We start from the raw sequence: 25455 nt of genomic DNA, 5'->3' as shown, positions 1-25455 counted from the left end.
AAGCTCCATTTGGTTTAGTGCCACTAGAAATAAGTGCTTTTAAAATACTATCTATTTAGTATTCACTACACAAGTTAACATATAATTACCCTTGCCCAAAATTAGATACTTTATATATGAAAATATTGCGAGTGATCATTAAATTATCTATATCACAGGAGCAACTAATGTGTGCGCATTAACAAATATGAACCCAAGGAAATTACATGATTATCAACGATATTAGGTTCCCTAGTACTTGAAGGTTGGCTTCTTTTTCTTTTTCTTTTTCTTTTAGTTCTACTCCAAGGTTGGCTCTTTTTTTTTAGGTACTTCCGTTGGGAATACAGACCTCTACCCGTATTTTAAATGGTTAGATTTTCAAAGCTTTTAGTGGGACCGGAGAATACAAACCTCAGCTCGTTTTTTAAATGGTTAGGTATTTAAAGCTTTTAGTGGGATGGAAGAGCATGATGTGCGAATAAGATATGTCATAACAACGTGTTTGTATGTACATATTTTGTGGTCAATCAAACTATTACCTTTTTCAAAAAAAAAAAAAAAAGTTAAACAAGAAATAACACAATAGTCGTAATTAATTCTGGATGTTCTGGATCTTTCAATCTTTGCCCTCAAGCTTATACTATTTGTTTGATTGGTAATCTTCCGACTTTTCCTCTTTTAAAAACTTGAAGTGAATTATGTTAATCCTATTCTAATTTCGTTATTTAACAGTAAGCAACCTTCGCCCCTACAATAGTTTAAGGCTGCATTTGAAACCTTGATGCACATTCTATGAGGCAAGGTTAAGCACTCAGCCTATACCCTATCCAAGTAACTCGGGCGAGTCCGAATGGACTCACATGAGTAATGTACATGCCTTAGGAATAGCAAAGATAAAAACATGATAGAAAAAGGGAACCCCTTTGAGAGAGAGAAGAAAGAGACTCCTTACCCAAGAGAGACAGGTGAGAGACTCTTATTGCCTGAGAGAGAGGATAGAGATATATACATGAAAAAGGAGGGCAGATGCATGACCTCCTTTTGTTTTTCTGATTTAAGTAAAAATGCTCGGGCAAGTACTACAATGACTCCGTCCGAGTGCAGGGCATGTCCACCTAAATTCATTCTGTTGTACTCAAGGGAGTTTGTATAGTAGTTACTTGAGTACCGTACTTGTATCTCACTCCCACGTATGTGGAAGGGGTACTCGGCCTTGGCAAGGTGCCATTGCCAAGGCCGAGTACCTAGGCGGAGCCCGAATTGAATTGGCCAAGTTTTTTAGCTCTGGTGTAAGCCTATTTTTAAGGGGAATCAAATCAATTCATTTGCGTCAAAAACGAAAAAAAAAATTTAAATTTTGAACCTAATTAATGACACACCACAATCGATCGATAGTTAAGTTGGTTGTGACGCTCCATCCAAAGTCTTTTAGTCTCGACCGCCTAATTGAAGTGAAGCACTAAACAATATTTTGAAATTGAGTAGACGGGTATGTACTATTATCCATGCTTTGGATCACGAAGTGACAACCCAGATCTCTCATTTTCCAAATCTGACGATTTGCATTTTTTGTGACCATAGTGTATGAAAGGTAGACGTTCAATGTAAATGATCCCTATTCAAAACATTATTAATATTGTTAAGATTTTTGAAATATTTTAATGAAGAGGTCTCCAAAGGTCTTAGAAGCAAATATAATAATTTCTCTCTTCCAACAGGAGGCAAAAACATCAGGATTTCCATTCATTTTTCAAGGTGTAAAACAAAATTTTCAGTTTAATGAGCCTTACTGTACATTGCAGATTCACAGCTGCATACAAAGGATTACAGACAATGTGAAAGCCTCTAACAAAACCTTGAGGCAAGGAATGGAAACAGTTATTCTATAAGCCGCTACAGCAGACGTACCAAAAAAACCTTTAGAGAGAAGAGAGAGAGAGTAAATAACTTGCTCCAAACACACCTTCAATTTACAGTTTTCGTTACAGGAGCCACCAGCAATGGGGAAGTCTGAGAAGGTCACCTTTGTGGTGCATAGAAAGAATGAGTTTTGAGATGGTGGTAGAGTGGTAATAGGAAAGTAGATCTTGAATGAGACCTGAAGTTCAAATGGCTATGTTAGATTGGGAACATTGCGATGTGTGTCAGCAAAATCCCGAATGATATGCTTTAGGGCCCTTCCTCCTTTCCCTTGCATGTATCCGTCGCTTGTTCTCCTACCAGTGCAGGTCTTGCTCTCTAGGTAGTCTGAGGCTGCACCTTCGAGAGCCTTCAGCCATTTTGGCACCAAAATTTCTGCTTCCCCTTGTTTAAGGTACTCAGCTGGCAGGGCACACACCTACTTATGAACAAAGATAACTCAGTGAGAGAGAGAGAGTGTGTGTGTGCACGTGTGTGAGGGGAGGGAGAGGGGGAGAGGAGGGAGAGAGAGCAAAACTGTCATCCAAATCATCCAGTAAACTAAATGGCAGTCCAGAGGGGGAGAGAGTCAAACCACAATAGAAATCACAAAGAGAAACCAAAGAAAGAGAGAAAAGAGAGCCACATCATAAATCACCAGAGAGACCAATTTGTGTGTGTGCGCGTGTGCATGGAGAGAGAGAGAGAGGACCACTAAATGCAGCCATCCTTGTAAAGACTCCCACGAGAGAAGGGCTTTCAATGTTGTTTTCTCACTCAAACGACAGATTGCAGCAAACTGTTGCAAGATTGTTGCAGATTTGTGCACCTAGACAATAAGAGGAATATTCATGGACTCAGCCAAACAAGGGTGGTGCAAAAAGAACACTGAGGATCAACATCTAATTAGGCATTTATTTATATCCGATAGTTCCCAAGATCATAAGTCGAAAATGAATTGTTTCTTCTATTTCTCTTTAAAAAGATCTGATAGAATATTGCCACTACATCAGTTTCCTGAAATTCTATTCTTACACTACACAAAGAATGATGACAAAGAAAAACAAATATATCCCATGAGCGGTAAATAATGTTATATACCTAACTATCATGAATGAAGGGAATATTTACCCTCGACATTGCTGAGACGCCAAGTAGAGCATACAACACATTTGATAGAAGGCCCTCACCGCTGCGAGAACAAACCTGAATTGTGACTGCCATGAATGATCCTTCAGTTATGCAAGACATTTTTTCCAGCAATGATGTCAATGCAGCTTCTAGAAAACCTGTGGAAGTCGGATCAAATTAGGAGAATCAATATTTTCCAACATTAGATGAAATCATGTAAGGAGATAAAAGAATTAATCATTGTGTGTGGGCGCATGGGCATGAAAGAGAGAGAGAGAGAGAGGAGGGGGACATTATAAAACAAATTAGAGACACTCAGAAAAGAAAAATCTCAAAATGACCATGATGAATACAAGAATAATGTAAGACCAAAATCAGCTAATGCAATATTCCCCTTCTCCTATTTCTGGATGAGCTGCAACCATTTCTGACTTGATTAAATCCAAAGAATGTAAAAAAGAAGATAAATGACACAGCAAATACAAATTATTATTTACAAGGGCAGTAGAATGGTAATGATGGGGGGCAGGAAGATGTTTTTAAGTATGAATCTGTTTGTATCACCATGTAACATGCTTGCTAAAAACAACAAAGGTGCTTAGTTAGATTACTGATTAAAAGAAATGTGAGAGTGATGCTTACACGACATGTACGACATTGCTGCTAGTGCAGCCCCACGATGCATGGCCGTGCAACAGATAGCAGCTTTCTGAAAGGACACTTCGAGAAGCGAACCAGATGCAGCCACTACCTCCTGAGAACACAATGTAAAACTGAAAAAGAATCCAAAATAAAACTAAATCTATAGAGGCCTTAAGAAATGCATGTCTTTTGCTGTCATAGGAGCTGAACGAGTGCAAGAAAGAGGACCTTCGGACAACATCGAACAAATGTGGATGCGAAACCCGTATAAGCCTCCACCAAATCAGGCTCTTGATCACATATGTAAGATGAATTAAGAGCAGATATGGATGCTGCCGAGGTAAATTTTTCAAAGATGCTTACAAATAAATGTCCGAATTCTTCTTTGTGACCAAATTCTTCAATGACAACAGCAGCTGAAATTTGAGGCATGTAGCCCAAAAAAAGAGAGATATGATCAGGCGCCAAAAAAAACCGAGACATGTCATTGAACACGTTTCTTGCATGCATTACATGTCAAATAAAATAATCAGGAAACATCCACCATTTGATTAGATAAAAGGCAAGAACAACATACACTTCGGGGATATATAGGAATTAAGAGTCTCCAGTTCTTTTATGAAGGCAAAAGCAACATCCATAGTAATTCATCTCTCTTGGATCCTAGTATTCTATATATAATGCAGACCATTATCGTTGAGATAAGGAACTAACCGATTCTCGGAAGATTAATTCAGTTAGGAAACTGCCAGTGACTTATAATGCAGTCCTTTCAATCTTAGAAGATACACTTTCCTTTGATAGTTAATTTAGGAGACTCACATAAGAACCATGGGCTTGCAGGTTTCTATCTAATTCAACAACACTCTTGAGACTAATACTATAAATAAGTTCCGGGGGTTATTGGAAGTCATATCAGATAAAGACCAACTCTGAATGGCAGAAAAGTCTGATATTGAATTTGACAATAACCTACCTAACACAAGGCACAATATATATAATTCTTGCATTCATCTTATTTTAATGAAAAATAGATCATACAAACATGAATATCATTTAGGAAAGATTGAATTGAGCAATTGAGGTGCTTCCACATGCAACTGCATAATCACATTTCTGGAGCAGAAGACAACCCAATACAGTTTCACAATTATAATAAACCATGGTTAGACAAAGGACGACAACTGATTCAAAACTTTGAAACAGAAGTAGCAGAAGCACACAGTAAGTCTTCCAATATCCCAATATAAATCAAGGCCTACCTGTCCTGACATAGCATTCATGGCTTTGGAATGACAAAAAGTTAGTCAACAGATAGTCCAGCACTTTGGGCAATAGCATCAAAAAGTGTTGCCCTGCACATGAAGCAAACTATTTCAAAACATAATTGTTTTAGAGTATCCTCAACATGAAATCAGCAAATAAGCAAAATATTCAAAGAATCAAAAAATGAGAATAAAAAAAAATGTCCAGCGTTACCAGAAGTATGAATTGCTTGAGAAAGAGATCGGCATGCAGCTGCTGATAAGTTGCTATTCTCCATATGTACAGACCTAAATAGTTTCTCTAGAAGGGGCCAAAAGAGTTCCAGAAGAATCAACATAGGGTCATCCTTGGCAGGATTGGATGAAAGAGGGCTCGCAAGATGACTGAGTACAGCTCCCATCCTGAAACCAGTCAAGTACAAGCTCCTAAATGGAGTACCGACCCAATAGAATATAAAATCACTGTTATTCATGGCTACACCTTGTAGCCGATATACTGAGACATTGATAGATCAAAGCTAACACATCCAAGAATACAATACTCATGCAAAAGAAACTAAATGCATAATTATGAGTGCAGATATTTAGTTATCCAAGTTTTTTACCTTTTACAAATTTCTTTGAAATCAGAAAGCAACAAAAAGAGCATCTTGTTCTGATAACCAAAAACTTCAAGAATAAATAGTGATCAGCCAGCAGAGAAATTGATTTAGCTGTCTATCTATAGTATGATACTCAGTAGATAAGTTATGATGTTTACTCGACCATAAGCTGTGCTGCTACCTCAATCAGAATCAAGTAGCTTAACACTCCATGAAACAAATTACATGATCATTAGATCAAGCACCCAAACCTGCTGGTATGAAGCCCTCCATCTCAGATACTAGGTTCAGGGCTCTCTGATGAGGATATCATGGCATTAGGGTTCAAAAAGAATTTTTTTTTTTTGAGTGAAAGCTAAGGTTATTGGCCTTTTCATTTAGTTTAGTGACCAAAGGGTATTTACGTCTTCTAGAGTTGTGGAGAAGTCAAGGGTAGCTTAGTCTTTTACTATTTTATTTTGATTAAGGGTATTTTGCATGATTATGTTCAAGACAAATATAAAGAAGGAAAGCGAGGGACCTCCCACCCCCTACAATGTTTATTTTTTGAGAAATCATGAAGAAAAAACTCTGGGGTTCTCAAACTCCTTGATTTAAGGCCATAGGAAAGGCTTGGTAGCAGCCCCCAAGATCCCTCCCTTCCAAGGCACCCATCAGATTTAATCTTCTCTTTTATCCAACCTATTCTCTTCTTCTTTATTCCCTGTTCTTCCCCTAAATTCTTTTGTCCTCTCCTTTATTCCCTCCTTACGTCTTTTCTTTCCTTACAATCTTTCTTAGTCTTCCTCCTTTCTGAATTCTCTTTCTCCGTTATTTTCCCTAGTTTCTTCTGTCCTTAAATTTTTGCTTTTGTAGTAACCCTCCAAACCAGCAAACAGTCCCCATTAAAAGTCTAATACAGCCCTAAAAGTAACCCATAGGCCCTTCCTACAATTAACCCAAAATAAAATCCCTTGAAACCTTAACCCCAATATCGCATCTAAAATCAAAACCAAAATTTCTTTACACACCCTTGACTTCATACCTTAAAACTAGTTGTGGAGACCCTCCAGAATTAATTTAAAGTAGTGCTACACCCTTTTCTTGTCTTCTGGCCGTAGGCTGGCCTTAAATTGAGCAAGATCAATTTTTGTTTAGCAGATTTTGTGTAGATCTAAATCTCATCTCCTAGGCATTAAAAGAAATTCCTAAACTTGCTTGTGATTTACACAGGTTTGCTTATTTAGTTTGTGGATGATTGCCTGCTAAATTTATATATATGTAGCCTTATTTGAATTTCAATTTGCTCCTCAGACGTGTTGTAGGTTCTTGTAATCAAAGATTAGTGAGTGACTGATTTTTGGGGTACATCACTCTCATGCAAACTCAAAAATAAAGGCTATAAATTAACAAGTTGGACAATTTCAAGAAGCAAACCTATAGAGATCCGTAAAAAAGTAACTGATCAACAAGAACTTTACCTATAAAGACCTCTAGAAGCAGAATCCAGAGCCTGAGAATAAGCTGCAGAATGTCCAGGAGAAGGCCCCAAGTCTCCATCAATCTAGAAGGAACACAAGAAATTTTAATACCTAGTAATTAACAAAAGAATAAAATAAGTCTCGACTCCAATGAAGTAATTTATCGGCTAAGATTCCACAATAAAGTGATTAATAGAACATCAATAGATTGATTAATCTGCCATCTGTAAAATTAAGGTGATCAATCAAATAAGCCAGATTAAATCAACATCCACAGAGATACTCTAAATGCAACTGCTTAATTGCTTTAAGACTAAAACAAATAAAAAAATAGCAATAAAACAATGTAGCAAACTCAACAAAATGCTCATTTAGAAAAATAAAAATTCTAGATTATCCCACATGATGTGAAACATCACATCAACATATGCAGAAGATTGCCAATAGGACATCATCTTCACTGATATATAAACAGGAAAGACATACACTGTAGCATCATGTCCAAAGCTACATCTAAATTCAGTTAACTAATTTAGCACCTCATTGAAAGCTCTTCAACAGAGTCAGTTGTTGATCATTAGATAAGTGCACACACTAGCTACAAAGAGGGACACATAAATTTTACTGTTGTTACTGATATGAGTGGACAGACATATCTCCAAGGTATCATGCAAGTCAATTGCCAGAGCGGGTGGTTGGTGGGGAGGAAACCAAAGGTGATGGAGATTTTCAATTATGACAATGGAATCTTTGTATGCAATGAAAAAGCTTTCAACTCACAACTATAAAACAATGACACAGTCACCAAGCAGCACAAAGGAAGTTTGCGGAAAGTACAATTACATTGAACCTAACAAGAAATCCCGGGAACTAAGTAACAAAACGTAAGTGCACCAGTGACCTGATTATTTTTTGCTTTTGGAGACTACGATAATGAAATAACAGTAAATAAAAGTGCAGTATCCTGTCGGACTAATTATTTCCTTGATTTACAACTTAGCGATGCTACAAACTAACTGATATGGTGACACATATTAAATGTATTGATACACCCCATATACCAGATACTATGTCATAGAAATATCAGAGCCGAAGAATGGATACCAGGTTCCCAATAGCTTCATAGCTGGAACGAAGTAGTCTTGCTAAAGAATTCTTTTTCAACTCTTTGTTAGGAACCGCATTAAGAATGAGTGTTATTGCAATAACAACTTCCTCTTCTTCCCCCGAGGTCAAATGCCTTTTCTCCAAGCACTGTCAAATTTAATCAGATACATTAGCTAATCCAAGCATATACAGCAAAAAGGGAAAAGTTCCAGCAGTTCGAACAAAATAAAAAGTTCCAACGGATATGAAACAGCTCAATCATCACCGAAGTGAGAAATCTATTCCACATGCTAGCTTGTAAATCTACTAAAAAAGGCAAAGACTTTCTCTCTTCAAATTTTCATAATATAAAACAACCAGAGTTCTTCATATTCCATCAACAAAGAATAAACCACTAGCAATGATTTTAGCATTTCAAAATTTCAAAACCAACATAAACCCCTAATCTTGCAAACTTACAAAAACTGCATACTTTGTAATTATAGATGCCGATCAAAGCACCAATAATTCCATTCCAAAAAAAACTACATACAGATAATTTTTGTTTCTTTTTTATCAGTACTGTCGCACACAATTGCAGAATATTTACCTTATAACACTAACTTAAACTATAATCACAATCAGAATTCACTAACCCTCTCCATAAAGAGAGCTTTTAACTAGCACACAAATAAAAGGTTATACAAGTACCTCTCCAATCCAAATCAATAGCTCCAAATTTGATAGCTCGCAAATTGTTGCAGATGCATCTTCACAGACTTTACGTAAGGCTGTAGAACAGGCACTTGCGGATGTAGGTCTGGCAATTCCAGATGCAAAGAATATTCTGAAAGTAGTAGATCAGCCAGAGTTAGGAGACAGCACAATTTGACATCCAGGTTTATAAGGATATAGATCAAAGACCTTACAGAGATTAGCTTGACAATCTCATTGAAAAAGTAACTTTATTTTCCACAAACTTAGGAACAGAACCTTACAGTAAGGGTCTAATAGTATTTTGGAATGCAGATATCCATTTCGAATACGAACCCACAACATCAGCTACAGATTTGTACACCTAAAGATCAAAACATCATGAAGAATCTGTTCAGCTCCCCAAAGCATGAGAGCAAATTACACTAGGAAAACTCATTGTTTATTGGCATCCAAACAACTAACAAATTAAAATTATCCAAATATTTTAAGTATTCCACAGGATCGAATTGCTCATATAAAAGAGCAAGTCTGAACAAAACATGATTATCCTTACAATGCACATGAATCCCACAAGGTCCTCTGCTGATCTGCTAGATAGCATTGTCACTAACTGCATAATTACAGAAAAATCAAATGGCTGTCCATCTCGTAGAATGATCTCAGCAACCTGCAACATGAAATGGCCACACATGAAGTTTTCAAGTGGGAAAATGATGGGAAATAAGATAACTGGCTCTAATTTTATAGAAGAGACAAAAGCTGCACAATGATACTATGCGTCACATGCTTCAGCTGAAACGAATAAACAGACCGTGTGCAGTGCAAACATTCTAGCTTCCACTTCTTCCCAAGGAATAGGTGCATCTCTAAAAGCCCATCCACCAGAAAAGAGCTACAGACATAGAAAACAACAAAAATAAACATTAACAAAAACCATTAAAACAGGAAATCAAACAAAAAACAAGAAATAAGAAAAATATAAAACAAAAAAATATCCAAAAAAAAAAGAAAAAGAAAAAGAAGTGTATGCCACCACTCTCATAATGCAAGTCACAATCTGAGATTTCCTTCTGTTTTTTTTTTCAAAGTGCAGTGAGGGGATCAAATAATATTATCCCAGACATTCTTGCGATGGAGAACTTCACAGTAATTTCACATTCTCGTATGAAAGCACTGTCATCAAAGTTATTATTTTTATGCATGTACTCCTAAGTCTGATCCAAACTGATAAACACCTTGGCAACCCTGGGTCTTAAATGTCAAACTATGATATGATCTATCACAGAAACCGGGAAAGACAAGTGAAGAATGAAAACAAGGATACTGACACACACTATGTTTCCTGAGGAGGTTCGTGGATCGCTTGGAGCAAATCTTTAAATCCCAAGAGGGTAAGATCCCATCATCATATTTAGAGAGAAGGTAATGGTGAGCAGTAGGCTTTACAGTTGGAGATTCATTGACCCATATTTATAAACTTGAATAGCTACCATTCTTATTACTAAGATTTTTCCTTTCATCTACGCACTTATACGACTTCTGAGCTCTTTATATATTTCTAACTCTGTCAGTGCTCTCAAGTGCAACTAAATACACATCATCTTTATTGAATATTATTGTTATCAAAAAATATCAAATACTCTATCTTTGATGCTGTTGAAGGAGATTGGCCATTTCATAAGGTTTAAACTGTAGGCAATGAATAAGCGAGAGATGGGGAGGAATTCACCTTCTGTACAAACGCATTTGGTCCCAAAAGCTGGCAAATATCTACCAAAAGTTCCTCCATGCTTATCCTAAAATGAGTAAGGCCATCGGGAATGTCGAGAATTCCATCATCAGCACTATAAGTGTTCGCATCTACCTGTCCAATTACAAAATGGGCAAATCATGCAAGATTCAAATGTAAAGGCAAATGTTCAACAAAATCATTATCAGCCGTAACCGATATACTGAGCCAAATAACATGTATCAGAGCAAAGCATATTAAAGACAATCTGAAAAGTATCAGGGGCCAGGGAAAAGCAATCTCTAAGTAAAATCGTTGTGTAATATCCTTCTAGTGGGGTACATGTAAGACACGAATGTATTATTGAGGTGCATGTGGTTCTGGGAAAGGGGCTGGGGTCACGGTGGTAGCACCCCCATACCTCAGTTGCACGTTGTGGCTTTCATTCCCACTTACACCTTGAAAAACCACTAACCATTTCAAAAACAGTAGGGGACTGTATTACGCACTGAGTTACCCCCAAAAAAAAAAAGGTGCATGTGGTTTAACAATTCAAGCCGTATAAGTATGACAAAGCACATCAGAATTTTTAAAAACATAGGCAAATTGCTGCCAACGACTTAGCAAGGGCAGGAGCTAGTCTCAACACCTCCCAGGGGACTGCAGGCATTTTTTGAGCATGCATCCCATTAATTTTCTCGATTCTGGTGTAGAGCATTTTTTGGACCACTAGGGGTTTTAGTACAGGGCACCCAGTCATTGGGATTGCCTAATTGTGTACCCTTAAGCTGTATCTCTTTATACTTATCAATACAATAGTCAACTTATTTTTTTAAAAAAAAAAGCATATGCAAAAATATGAAACTTGTCTGACATTCCCTTCACATAAAAAACAAACTGCTACATCGTCCTAATTCTTCTAGACCCACATATTGCTAGCGGTTCTGAATTATGAATAATTGAGGTAGAAACCTAATTTGTACATTCATAGTTTGATTTAGCAAATAAATGCCACACGGCTGCATGATGATAAGCACAACAGTTCATACAGGAATATATCCATAGTAATGTCACAATCAATTTCCTAAAGGCAAATGCAGAGGAATATAGGTTGCCATATTCAAAGCAATGCCGAGGATAAGATGAAGAACAAAACCTGAGCCCGCAACAAAAGGGCATCCAGCAAGGCTGTGAACACAGGACAGAACATTTCATGCACCATTGTCCTATTGCTCTCCTTCCCAATATCTGAACCAAGAAGATAACTTGCAAGGCTACACCTGGAAGAAAGATTGAAAGAGAGAGGATGATGTAGGGAGGCAGGAGAAGGAAAAATTAAATTAATTAGAAAATTGAAATATAAATATGAATGTTTAAAAAAACAGATTGGCAGGCAGATTGGCAGGGCGGAGCGTCCACCCCCAATCCCATTTCGAATCGGCTGGATTGGCGACCCAGATCATTCTTGAATCGTCTAGATTCGTGATCTAAAAAAATTAAAATAAAAAATAAGAGAGGTTTATGGGGTGGGGATGTAAGGGGGACTACAAAAAAACATTAGATAAGCATAAAGGAAAAAGAAAAAAAAATGTAGAGGGGGATTTTAGTGGGGAACCAGGCCGGGACCCATACCATTCCAGAACATCTTCGGTCCCGATTGAATCAGCATTCGGATCGGCGACCCCAGTTGAAGATTGCTAGGTTCTAAAACACTAATAAAAATAAAGGGTTGAAAGATTATACCATCTCTCGGGGTCTACAAGGAAGTCTACCCCCAAAAGATCTTTTTTTATAATATCCAAAATAAATTCTTTTCTTCGACGTTTTTTGTTCAACACTTGCATATTTACAAAAGGGAAAGAAAAGGAAAAAAAATAGACCTTGCCCCCTACGAAACCCTAAATCAAATATTAAATCCTAATCATTCATCCCTTAAAAATTAACTTCCAATTCTAACCATCAATTCTCTATAGCATAGAAAGACACATATACCCTAAAAGAAAACTAGAAACCCAAATAATCCCAAGCCTAAATTTCAAACTCCTACAAAATAAACAAAAAAATAAAAACCTTAATTGCATCATTCTGTTGGGGTTGGGAGAAGCTCAACCTCAAGTCTGTTGTGTTCATTGCAACCTTCAAAAGCCATTTCAATGGTTGGTGATGAAGTTGCACCGTTTGCCCAAGTACTTTGTCTTCTTCAATGAACCAATTAATCAAATACTTAATCTGCAACTTGTAGTGAAACATTGGGATGTCAAACATAGCTTCGATTTCTCTTTCAAGCTCCTTGTGAAATTCCGGAAGATTGGCCTCGATACAGCAATCATGTCGACATTCCTTAAGGCGTGGTTCTTGCCTCAAAAATTGCTCATTACGCATGGGATCGACCATAGGAGTCGGTAGTGGAGCTCGATTAATCCCTAGGGTGAGATTTGGTGCCAGATCTATGAGATTGCGAGCAACCTCTTCTTGGCAATTGATATTTTCTAATCGTCGCAATTGTTGATTTATTTTGCCGATATCTCCTCAAAGTTCCTCGATCTCTCCTCCAATTTCACCAATTTGCACAAGTATATCTTCCAAGGCTTGATTTATGCCCTTTTTACTTTGTTGTTTCACAACCTTTATGTTGCAACAACATGACCTCAATCGAAAGAGCAAGCCTTGGCAGCATCATGATGGATGGATATTTTGAAGCGCTGGTACTATTTGATGTAGGGAGGTGGGATACGAAAAAATAAATAAACCAAAAGCATAGAAAAAAAAAAAAAGGATTGAAATATTAATACCCTCTCAGGATCTGCAGGGGAGTCTACCTTGAAAGTCTTTCATAAGACCCATAAATTCTTCTCTTCTATATTTCTCGTTCAACAATTACATATTTATAGAAGGAAAAAAAAAATTTGTTAGATGTAGATACCAGTCGCTTGATATACAACACTTAAAAATTTTATGCTAGATACGTAAAAATTGTTACAATCACTTAATTCTTTGATTTACACCAATGAAAAACATCATATACATCTTAAAATGGCCTCAACATGTTTTTAGTAGTAGGATTGATTCGCATAAAAAAAGTGAAACATCATTTAGATACAATGAGATTGCTTGCATACAACACAACTTTTACATATGAAAAATTCAGAACATATAATTCTTATGCTATTTCATTAAATACTTACATATACAAAATCACAATTCAATTGCAATCTCATTCTTTACAACTCAATCAAAAGTGTGCACAACAGAGACAAGAACCATGAGAAGCAAAATTACAGCATAGGTGCCTAGGATCACCTCCTCGTCTATCCGCTTCTTGTGTATATCAAAAAATCTTCTATCATCAACCTAAAGGATAACATCATACAGTATCGCCTCCAGCCATTTTTTGTTGGTAGAAACATTGTGTTAGGGCCATTTTTCCACATGCATCCTCTTGACCTTAGCATAGCCTAAGAAGAGTGATGACCTTAAACTTTCCCTTAAACCCATCCCATGCTGAGTAAAAGGGTTGGGTTGTGTTACGTAGGCAGCCAACGCAAAATTTTGCCAAAACTTATCATAAATCTTGAACCTGCAGTATATGCTAGGGCGTTCCCCAGAAGCATCGCTTTGTACCGAAACCCGGGTTCAGTGAAAAATAAGCAAGGGGTACCTAGGGTGTTCCCCATAAGCGGGGCGCTACAAGTCTCTCTATTTTTTCAGGAGCAGAGCAGTCAAAGAATGAACCAAGACCTTGGGTACGATGAGAAATGAGAAAGGATTAGCTAGGGCTAGGGCGTTCCCCAAAAGCGACGTATTGCAGAGCTGCCTGTTTGTGGTGAAAAATAGGCAACGGTTCCCACGACATCTTGGACAAGCGCGGGTAAAGAAGCTAGTCCAAGAGAATAGGATTCATCTAGCCACATGGAATGTAGAAACGCCTATAAGTAATGGAGTTAGTAGATACCATGAGACAAAGGAGAGTAAACATAGTCTATCTACAAGAAACTAAATGGAAAGGAAAAAAACTAAAGAAATAGATTGGTATAAACGTTGGTATACAGGAAAGGATAATAATAAAAATAGCGTAGGCATAATAGTAGACAAAGATTTAAAAGATAAAGTAATTAATGTCAAAAGAATAGGTGATAGGCTCTTATTAATTTAACTTGTATTAAAGAAAGATAATTAACTAATTAGTGTTTATGCACCACAAGTAGGATTAGATGATAGAATTAAGAGACAATTTTGGGAGGACATAGATAGAATAGTCTAAGACATACCAAATGACGAGAGGACCTTTTTAGGAGGGAACTTAAATGGCCATGTAGGGAAGGATAGTAGAGGATATGAAGGGCTAAATAAGAGATAAGGATTTGGGGAAAGAAATGAGAGGAGTGAGACTATTCTAGACTTTGTTATGGCCTACAACCTAGCAATAGCAAACACCTACATTAAAAACGAGATGAACATTTAATAACCTATAAAAGTGGATCACATAAACGCCAGATAGACCTCTTCCTAGTTAAGAAGGTAAATCGACCATCATGTAAAGACTGCAAGGTTATCCCAAGAGAGAGTTTGACTACCCAATATAGGCTCATGGTTATGGACATCTGCATCAAGACATGGAAGAGAACGGGTGAAAGTAATTGATGTCCAAGAACTAGGTGGTGGAATTTAAAAAATGAGAATATCAACTTATTTAGGAATAAATTAGTTGAAGAATGAAAATGGAACTCTGAACATGATGTCAATGTCTTATGGAATGAGATAGCTAACTGTATCAAGAAAGTAGCAAAAGAAGTTTTAGGACAATCTAGAGGGAAAAGAAATCCCAATAAGAACTAGGTGGTGGAGTGATGAGTTCAAAAAGCTATTTGTGAAAAACGATCATGTTATAAAACTTAACAGTGTAATAGAAACGATCAAAACTTGAAAGAATATAAAAATGCTAAGCAAAACGCTAAACAAATAGAAAGTAAAACTACACTTAAGGCATATGAAGATCTATACAATAAACTGGGAACAAGAGAAGGTGAAAAAGATGTCTTCAAATTAGCAAAAATAAGAGAAAAAAAATGTAGGGATCTAAACCATATTAAATGCATTAAGAGTGAGGATCAAAGGGTCTTGGTGAAGGATGACGAAGTCAATGAAAGGTGGAGAGTTTATTTTCAAAAATTATTAAATCACAAACACAATGGGAACATAGTGGTAGAAGGAACTATTGGTACAAATGAGGGCGGAGGCCAAAAATACATTCATAGGATTACGATGTCGGAAATAAAAGAAGTTTTGAAAGGATGAAGGTAAGAAAGACTTCAGGACAAGATGGTATCTCGATAAAGGTTTGGAAGTGCATGGGGAAGATTGGCACTGACTAACTGACGAAGCTGCTCAAGAAGGTGTTGAGAACAAAGAAAATGCCAGAAGAATGGAGGAAAAGTATTGTGGTACCTATTTACAACAACAAAAGAGAGATACAAAATTGTGCGAACTATCGAGGGTTCAAGCTTATGAGCCATACTATGAAGCTCTGGGAGAGAGTGATTGATCAATGACTAAGGCATGAAACGCGCATATCTGAAAGCTAATTTGGTTTTATGCCAAGAAGGTCACAACTGAGGTATTTTTTTACTTATGCAATTGTTTGAGAAGTTTAGGGCGAAGGGAAAAGACCTCCACATGGTCTTTATTGACCTAGAGAAAGCTTATGATAGAGTACCTTGAAATTTGATTCGGCGGGTGTTGAAAAAAAAAAGGAGTCTTTAAACACTACATCGACTTGGTAAGAGATATATACGATGAAACGCTAACTAGTGTACAAACAACTAGTGGAGATACAAGTGAGTTTTCAGTGACAATAGGTCTACATCAAGGGTCAGCATTGAGCCCGTACCTCTTTGTGTTAGTTATGGACAACTTAACTAGGTACCTACATGATGAGGTTGTTTGCAAATGACATAGTTTTAATCGATGAGACCCGAAACAGCGTCAACACAAAGTTAGAACTTTGGAGGAATACTCTAGAATCCAAAGGTTTTAAAATTAACCGGACTAAGACAGAGTATATGGAATACAAGTTTAGAAATAATAGGAGAGTAGAGACAATGAAGTAGTTAAGATTGACGGTCAAAAAGTACAAAAAAGACCGCACTTTCGATATCTTGGGTCGATAATCCAAAAAACTGAGAGATTGAGGACGATGTCGCACACAGAATTAGAGCTGGGTGGGCAAAGTGGAGATGTGCAACTAGAATTTTATGTGATCCCATATACTAATGAAATTGAAGGACAAGTTTTATAGGACAGCTGTGAGACCAGCTTTGCTCTATGAGGCAGAATGTTGGGCGAATAAAACTATATATACTCGTAGAATGAGTGTAATGGAAATGAGGATGTTGAGATGGATGAGTAGCAAGGCAAGAAGAGATAGAATTCGAAATGAATTCATTCGCGATAATTTAGGTATGGCACCAATAGGCGATGAGATGAGAGAGAGTGCACTTAGGGGGGCTGGCCTTGTGTAGCGCCGACTAAGTACAACACTTGTTAGGAGGTGCGAGTTAGTTCAAGTGGAAGGACTGAAAAGAGCAAGAGGTAAGCCCAAAAGGGCGTGGTTGGTAGCAGTTCACAAAGATATAGGGAGTTATAGCCTCATTGAGGGTATAGTCTTTAATAGAGCATAATGGTAGACCAGGATTCATGTAGCCGACTCCAATTATTTGGGAAAGGCTATGATGATGATGATGATAGAAGGGAAAAAAAAACCTAAAACCTAAATTGCTCAAGAAGTTGTAATCAATATTAAATTTTAAGATCTTAACCCCTCATTTCCTAAAACAAATTAAATTTTCAATCATACCCCTCAATTCCCTAACACAAAAAAAGACACAAATTCCCCAAAAGAAAACTAGAAATCCAATCACCCTAAACCTAAATTTACGCTCCTAAAACATAAAAAATAAAAAAATGAAAACCCCAATTGCATCAGGGGATGAGATGAGACTCTTCAAAGCTTATAAGAATAGCAAAACATTTAGGTAGGATTAGAACATGATACCCAGTCATACAAAATTTCTACTTTCACCATTTAAACATGGCATAACAAGCAAAGTGATACAGAAACCAAAAGCAAAGAATACAATCAGTTGGTAATTTGGTATAGAAGTATCCAGTTCAATAATCCAAAGTGACAAGTTGCACAAGAATGATGACCTAATGAGCAAGTAGCAGAAAGCAAATGACAATATCTACTTGAGTTTGTACAGAGTTATGTTAACAAAAAGCTTAGTACTACAGGCTATATTCTTCCTAAAAGACAACAGAAACTGCAGTCTATGACTTGAGACCTATTAGCATTTGCTCGATGATTTATCAAATAATAAGGCTAAAATTGTAATGTGACTCAAGACAGTCCTCCACTACATTGAATAATTTGAACAGTCATCCACTACATTCTGTGTCAGTTCTACATTCTTTCTGACCTCTGGGAGGATGTGGAAGGAGCATAACAACCAGATATTTAGAGAAAGAAGGATCAGTATATCAACACTTCATAAGCACAATCAAGACCAGTCATATCCTAGACTATGGTGAGACGACAGTTCCAAGGGTTCAAGTCAATTGATTTCTTTAAAAGGGGTTTGGGCACAATAATGGCTCTTTCCTCATCCCCAGTGACAATCTAAAGGTAACTGAAGCTGAATTTCAATGGAACCTGAGCCTTAGTGACATAAGGGCTATTATCCAGAATGCAGATGGCTTAATGTTTTTATCGTTCTCATGGCCACAGGTTATTTGTGTTCCCTCTCTAGCTAAGGGCAATGCATTTCCATGCGTTCTAAATTTTGCCCACCATAGGCACAGATCTCCGTAGAAGGTGACAATCTCGATGTGATCTGATGCGCAAAAAAAAGGGTGATCGTCCAAGGGTGGTGTTGGAGTTTGATCAATTGAAATGTTTGTTCTCCTCATTTCTCTTTTCATCATGTACTAAGAAAGGCTAATGGAATGCGGATAACTGGCTAATTACTGGCACTTCTAGAGAGTCTAAATTAGTGGAACTGGGAAAGTTTAATGACTAAGTTGTCACCTTGACATCTCCTGATACCCATAACCCTTTTTGTACTTCTCACTTTTTAGTAATTTTTCCCTCAATAAAAAGAAAAGAAAAAGAAAGAAAACATCAAATGGCAACAGTGTTCAAAAAAACGGACTGCCCAGCGCCTAGGCGATCCAGAAGGCCTGGGCGCATCGCCTAGGCCTAGGCGGCCAAACTGGGCAGTGATCCCTGGGCGGCCGGCTAGGCGGTACGGAACCCGCCCAGGCGGCTGCCCAGGGCCTACGCCCCAATCAGAGGCGGAAATGTTTTTTTTTTTTTTAAAGATATAATAAAAGGTTAGAATGAGGGGTTTTAGGTTCATTTGAAACTTAAACCCACAAAAACCCCAGAAAACTACATTTCATTGAATCGAAGTGTTTCTCAGAGTTTGGAGTTCGAGCAATCAAAGTAAGTGCAAAACTTTATTTTTTAGATTGCTTGTTTTATTTTGAGATGTCTTTTTCAAGAGTTAGTTGGAGTGGAGAACCAGGTTGGAAAAATGGATGCAACCCGAATCCCAATGACAAAAATTGCGTTAGATGCAATTTTTGTGAAAAATATACAAAAGGAGGCATAAACCGGTTTAAGAAACATCTTGCCGGTATTAAGGGGGATGTTGCCCCTTGTAAAAATGTTCTTGAAGCTACCAGACAGGATGTAAAACAAAAACAATAACAAAATTCTTGTCATAGATTTATTTCTGCTACTTCTAGAAGAAGTGATCCGGGTTGGAAGTATGGGTTACAACCCAAAACCAAATGATAAAAATTGTATAAGATGTAATTTTTATGAAAAAGATACCAATGGGGGTATTAGCCGATTCAAAAAACGCCTTGCTGGTGTTAGAGGTAATGTTGCTTCTTGTACAAAGGTTCTTGAAGCAGTTCGACATGAGATTAAACATCTTCTGAATTTAGAAGAACCAAAAAATGATAAAAATAAGCCTTGTTCTATGGAAGTATCTTCTTCAAGTTCTAGTCGGAGTGGTGATCCGGGTTGGAAGTATGGTTATAACCCGAATCCAAGTGATAAAAATCATATTAAATATAATTATTGTAGAAAAGATACTAATGGGGGCATTTACCGGTTTAAAAAATACCTTGCCGGTGTTAAGGGGGATGTTGCCCCGTGTAAAAATGTTCCTGAGGCTATCAGGGAAGAAATTATACAATATTTGAGTTCAAAGAAGCACAAAGAAAATGGTAGAACAGCCAAGACTCCTAGGGCCTCAACTGCACAGACTGCACATACTAGTAAGAGGAAGGTAGAAGAAGAGGAGGAGAAAGAGGCAGATCCAAAAGAAACAGAGGAGGACGAACGTTATATTGAAGAGGAAGATGATTCTGATGATGATGGCCTCGACTTTGATGCATATGATGAGGTTTTCCCTATTGATATTCCTTCTAATGATGATGATGACAATGACCGAAGACTCATGCCTCTTGGTGCTGAGTGTTGACTGTTGACTGTTATGTTGAGTCATGAGTGTTGACTTTTGTTAGACTGTATATTTTCTAAATTTCTGTATATTTATGTTGTGTTGAGTGTTGACTTTATATCTTACACTTGTATGGTTTTACAGTTTACTGTTTTAACAATATGGATTATCAAAATTCGCTTCTCGACGTCTATCTTTTTTTTTTTTCAACTTGGAATATGGTATATTGCTATGTTTTTTTCAACTAGGCAGCCGCCTAGGTTCTGGGCGCCCGCCTAGGCGCTAGGCGACCTGGACCCCCCAGGCCGCCTAGGACCCACCTAGCGCTTTTTGAAACACTGGATGGCAGTTCAAACAATAAATTAAGGGATTCACTAGGTCGCTTGTTTTAAGTTTATGTTTCTAGTATGATAATTTAAAATTATGTATGATAACTAGATGTACTTAACAGGAAATTTTCTTGATTTGACTACCAGTTTACAGAAGGAATGCATTTATGCATCTTTACCAAAACTTTGTGTCCAAATCCATGGTTACCCTTGGTTTATTACAGCATTTGACTCAAAATGTTACGTCAAAAAACAACAAACTTATCTTCAACAATGAATAACAGAAATCTAATAAACACTGTTATCATGAATAACGATGGAAGTAAAGTCAGAGAATCATTACCAAAACTGTAATGTCGAGTCTGAAATCTCCCAGTCCTCACTTGGAAAAGCAACACAACTGTTCAGTGTAGCAGGGAATACTTGGTAGTTAGTACAAAGGCAGTGCATTCAAGAGTTGCGAGGCGCAGGGTAATTGATGAATTTGAGCAGATAAAAAGCGTGATTATTGATCGATTTTTTCCTTAAGAAAGGTGAAAGTTAAAATACATAAGATGGCATACTAAGAAATTGATATTGTAATAACGAAGAATGTATATGCCACCTTAAAACTGCATCTGCAAGCACAAGTGCTTCAGGACTTGCCTCTGCAATCAAAGCGGGTGCCTGACACATTACAACCCAAAGCAACATTCATCTGTGAAGTTGAAGGACATTTCCATTTGATGTGAGACATATCCAAGACTACTGATGAGACCCACAAATCCTCTTATAGAAACCAAGCCCAAGAACATTCATGGTTTGTCAGTGACTGATGATGATAATGTTAAAGCAAAAACACTAATGCTACAGCAGAAGAGAGATGAATTTCAAATGGATCTTTAATATTAAAATCAACAAGCAAATCTAGCTCATCATGAAATAGAGTACGAGTCAGGAAGCAAATTACAAAAAGTTCAGCACATGAAACCCAACTGACCATGGGTCATCTTCCTGAAAGTGGAGGCAAGGAGCTCCATGAGGAACTAAGGACATTGAATGATGGAACAAGAGAGGTATGCACTTGGTTTCTGAAGCCTGGTTGAGTAGGGTATGGGATTGGGGAAGTCCTACTGAAACCCTGGGAGGTAAGGAGAAGGAGAGATGTTGAAGTTGGAGATGTGCCTATAGGAATGAGGCATGAAATCTGTAGACACTCAGTTTCCGAGATCACAGAGAAGGAACTTGTAGAATAGTACAACCATTGCAACAGGAGAGTTATGGACAGGAAGATGACCTCAGGTCGAGGGTAGAGGATGAGGTTTAGGACCAAACTAGACAAGGGAAGAAAGCAGCCTTGGAGGGAGAACATTACTAAAATGAGGGAGGTCTAAAATCATGTCCAGTAGGGTGCTTCCATCCAATGGTGACTTCCAGGGCAAAGAACAGCATGTGTGCATCCATGGAGTGGACCACTTCAATCTCACAGGGCATGACAATTTTAAGAGGTGTTTCCCTTCTATCTCCACTCCACTCCAAATGGAAAGCACATCAATTACATGAGAGGGAGTGGTTTCGCATGTTGGGACTTGGAAGATAGTTTCTGGTTCCCCACACAAAAGTTTCTAGATAGATATGAGTTGGTGTACAACTTTTTCTTTAACTCTGAATGGAAGTTATTCCTTTTATAAGTTACTGAAATCTACAACGCAACATTAACAAAATACTTACAGCTTGCCCAAGTTCTGCCATCAAGCATGCAAGACCTCCAATTACTTTCTCATCTCCACTACTAAGAGCAGGTAGGAGAAGTAGTTCTTTGAAAGATGGCACTCTAGATAGCAAAACTTGAGGAATACCCTGCTTAAGCCATAAAAAGGAAAACTCATAAGACTCTGGAGAAAGGCCATACATTTTCGAAAACTAGAAAAAAAAAGGGATGTGCAAGTTTCATGATAACCGACAACTGAGCAAGAAGAAAGGCTCTAAATATTAAACAACAGTTCCCATTTTTAATCAACTGCACATGGATTGAAAATAAAGGTTTTGAACACCACTGTTTTACTTTTCTCATTAACAGCAGTACTGGCAAATCTGTCCATTGCAAAAATAGTTGCTCCACAGAAAGTATTCTAAGGAACTACTCATAAGGCTAACAAATCCATGGCACCAAGAAACCATGTACCAACAACCCATACCTCATGCCGACTCACAAGCTCCATAAGAACTTCAATGGCCAGATCAAATGACGGCAGAACCTATGCCAAAAGTAAAGTATATGAAAGAACTTGTCATCACTCATCATGCTTGGATCAGCACCATATACAACACAATCTCAAGAATATCTACAAGTTTATTGTCAAAACAGGAAAAGACAAACATTTAACGTCTAAACCTTGGGTTATAAATTAGACCACTTCATCAGACAAAGTTGGTGTACAAACTTAACAACATGACAAAGATGACAATTACCTGTAAAGAGCTGTAAACAAAATTGAGAAGAGGATGCATTGGAAGAGAGGATGCTGGAATCTCTGAGAAACACCCAGCACGAACCTGTTTATCAATTCATTACCATGTTAAGTATATAAACAATGAACTGTCTAAAAAGAAATGAAAATAATTTGTACAAGTGTATGGGCATGCCACTAACCTAATCCAACTAGATTACCAAGTCACTAGTGAAAAGTTACACAAGTGATAGGCTATGAATAGGAAGAACAGAAGAACGTTATCTACATTCGCAAACTCCTCCACATAGACACATACAACATAGCAGGAGGAATTGAGGCAATATGAAATAAGAAGAAAGAGAGTTGCTCACAAGCATTCTTGAGACTCACAAGTAGATGTAAAAATCAAGGAAGCTCTGGGTTCTGAGCCATGTTCCAATACTCTGTTAACTTTGGGACATGAATCAGATAATGTTAACAATGGATATCAATTATTGTGTTCAGGGAATAAATCCCTTATTTGCTGATACATCATTTAGCGTTGACCAAATTACCTGTATGGACACGTCACACATATAAAGGACCAACCTAATATTTGAACCAGAAGTAACAAAATTATTAGGAGATGCAATACCCCACAAAGGCCCTGTAGAATATGCCCGTAAACCAGGACAAAGAGGTTTTCATCAATTGTTAGATATGAAGATTTGCAATAAATGATACAGGAAAGTGTTCATCTCCATATCTTCACTCAGAGCAAGTATTATGTCAGTATGATGCAGGATATATCCATGGCAAGCGTCGAAAAAAAAAAATGCATCCAAAAAAGGATACATACATACACTGTTTTTTGGAAGAACACCAATTCTTTGTTACAGCTCAAAAATATACACAAATTTTAAATGATAACAAAGGAACGAGTAATTTATCCTAAGGAAATTGTATGTGTGTGTGACATACTAAGTATAAATAAGGCAGACCATAAAAGCATGAAGTAGAAGTCTTACCCAGCTCAACAGGCATCGCAGAACTCTCCGGTTCCTTTCATGGAGTTGGTTAACATCCTCAACCCTTCGATTAGATTGATGTAGCAGGAACTCAAGAACCTTGGGGGTATGAGACAGAAGCTGTTCAAAAGGTTGAACACATTCAACATGAAAGCAAGACAACATTTCCATATGCATAAATGAGAGACAGCCTACCCATCTTATAATGAGATAAAAGATGTGCAAAGCAAATAGTTGTAAGGCAGAAACAGGGTTCAACAGCTATCAATAAAGTAAATGACAAATTTCTAGGTCAAAATGGCCACACCTCTTGAGCAAATCGCCATTTGTAAGTCGGGCCCAAACCCAAATTGTGATTTTTGTTTTGGTCGTCAATAACTTCTTCAGGTAATACAGTTAGCATCTCTAGTACTGCAATATTACCGCTGTCCTGCCCCTGTAATTTGTATAAACTTGAAAATAGTCGCTCAATAGGATTTTCAAGTTCTACTGCACGAAGAACAAGGGCTGACAGTGCAAGACAGATTTGTGTCAAGAGCTGTTAAAGAAAGATTTCCTGTCAATACACAGAATTGCTAAAACACACACATGCATGAGCACATGCACAAAAACAATAATACAAAACTTTGTAACCTAAGATGATGACATCACCACATAACCAAATAAAAACAGAATTACAAGTTCTGTATTGAAAAAGTCATTACAATTTACACTTATTAAACAGAATCAAAACACTGTTACCTGAGGAGGACCCAAGCTAAATCTTTGTGCAGCTAGCAGAAGAGCATTTAGTAAAGCATCTTTAGCCCCTAATTGCAAATAACATCCATCGTTTTGGATCTGTACAAGTAACAGTTATTGAGCAAATATGAGATGCTTATAGACAATGATAAGACAGACCGTGAGCAACGTAAAAATGACAAAGGATATAGGTGACAGTAATACCCTGACCAACAAATAATAAATGTGCATGTGAAAATCAATATAATTCCAGAGTTTACATAAAAAGACATCAAAAAGGAAATCTATGTGGTCTACCAAGCCTAGAGGAGATTGACATGACAGTCGTAACAGGACTAGTGAAGATGATGCAACTTATGACCTGCCTGTATGATTGTTCAACCTAGTTTAATTTCCATAATTTGGCGAGTGTATCAAGTAGATACAAAACCATTCTAAATTTGTAATGTATAAAATGTTTGTTTTTTTTTTTTTGATAACTGTTAATAATTGTATTGATAATAAAAGAAAGATACGAGATATGAAGTATAGTCCAAGAGTACCTAACACCTAGGACTCCTGGTAAAAAAGAATAGGTCAACAGACCGTTTATACAAAATGGGGTTATAAGATTATCCCCTTACAAAGTATACTGTAGATGTACAAAAAAGATGCAAACACGACTGACAGAGTAAGTCCAGAAGGGGTTCAAGTAAAGTGCAAGCTTTGTGCCCATTCCAAAAACGAACCGTTACACAGGCCATGGCTCCGTCCTTAGCTAGTAGATCAGCGAACCCGTTCGACGTCCTTGAAGATAGGAATCCATAAGATTGGCATATCCCTGCAAAGATGTTCAATTTCATCATAAATGGGCACAAGGTACCAGACTTGGATGCCCAAGAGAGAATGTTCCTAGCATCACCC

General features: G+C 37.4%; 1 protein-coding gene across 23 annotated transcripts in view; it reads right to left on the bottom strand.

Annotated features, from left to right (window-relative positions):
- Positions 1-1699: 1699 nt before the first annotated feature.
- The window catches only part of LOC18434614 (ARM repeat superfamily protein), a 38665-nt gene continuing 14909 nt past the window's right edge, over positions 1700-25455 (bottom strand). For 3 of the 23 annotated variants that reach the window (XM_006844681.4, XM_020667358.2, XM_088870019.1), the window contains 23 exons: positions 24553-24651; positions 24119-24349; positions 23812-23931; positions 22824-22907; positions 22550-22609; positions 22083-22211; positions 20977-21038; positions 20716-20772; positions 11670-11793; positions 10514-10648; positions 9596-9676; positions 9338-9451; positions 9066-9145; positions 8779-8914; positions 8086-8235; positions 6982-7064; positions 5134-5321; positions 4917-5009; positions 3883-4070; positions 3655-3766; positions 3013-3170; positions 2594-2710; positions 1700-2320 (listed from right to left, as the gene is read on the bottom strand). In XM_006844681.4, coding sequence (XP_006844744.1) covers positions 2096-2320; positions 2594-2710; positions 3013-3170; positions 3655-3766; positions 3883-4070; positions 4917-5009; positions 5134-5321; positions 6982-7064; positions 8086-8235; positions 8779-8914; positions 9066-9145; positions 9338-9451; positions 9596-9676; positions 10514-10648; positions 11670-11793; positions 20716-20772; positions 20977-21038; positions 22083-22211; positions 22550-22609; positions 22824-22907; positions 23812-23931; positions 24119-24349; positions 24553-24651 — 2826 coding nt within the window. In that variant the 3' untranslated portion in view covers positions 1700-2095. Of the gene's footprint in view, positions 2321-2539; positions 2711-3012; positions 3171-3654; positions 3767-3882; positions 4071-4916; positions 5010-5133; positions 5322-6981; positions 7065-8085; positions 8236-8778; positions 8915-9065; positions 9146-9337; positions 9452-9595; positions 9677-10513; positions 10649-11669; positions 11794-12623; positions 13371-20715; positions 20773-20976; positions 21039-22082; positions 22215-22549; positions 22610-22823; positions 22908-23811; positions 23932-24118; positions 24350-24552; positions 24652-25455 lie in introns of those variants that run through there. The other 20 variants (XM_088870016.1, XM_088870006.1, XM_088870018.1 and 17 more) reach the window with 18 other exon arrangements.

This window comes from Amborella trichopoda, chromosome 6, assembly GCF_054954075.1.
Source record: "Amborella trichopoda isolate Santa Cruz 75 chromosome 6, AtrichopodaSantaCruz75HAP2 v2.0, whole genome shotgun sequence".
NCBI lineage: Eukaryota > Viridiplantae > Streptophyta > Magnoliopsida > Amborellales > Amborellaceae > Amborella > Amborella trichopoda.
Note: the sequence above shows the minus strand (reverse complement) of the source record. Positions and strands in the feature narration are given on the sequence as shown.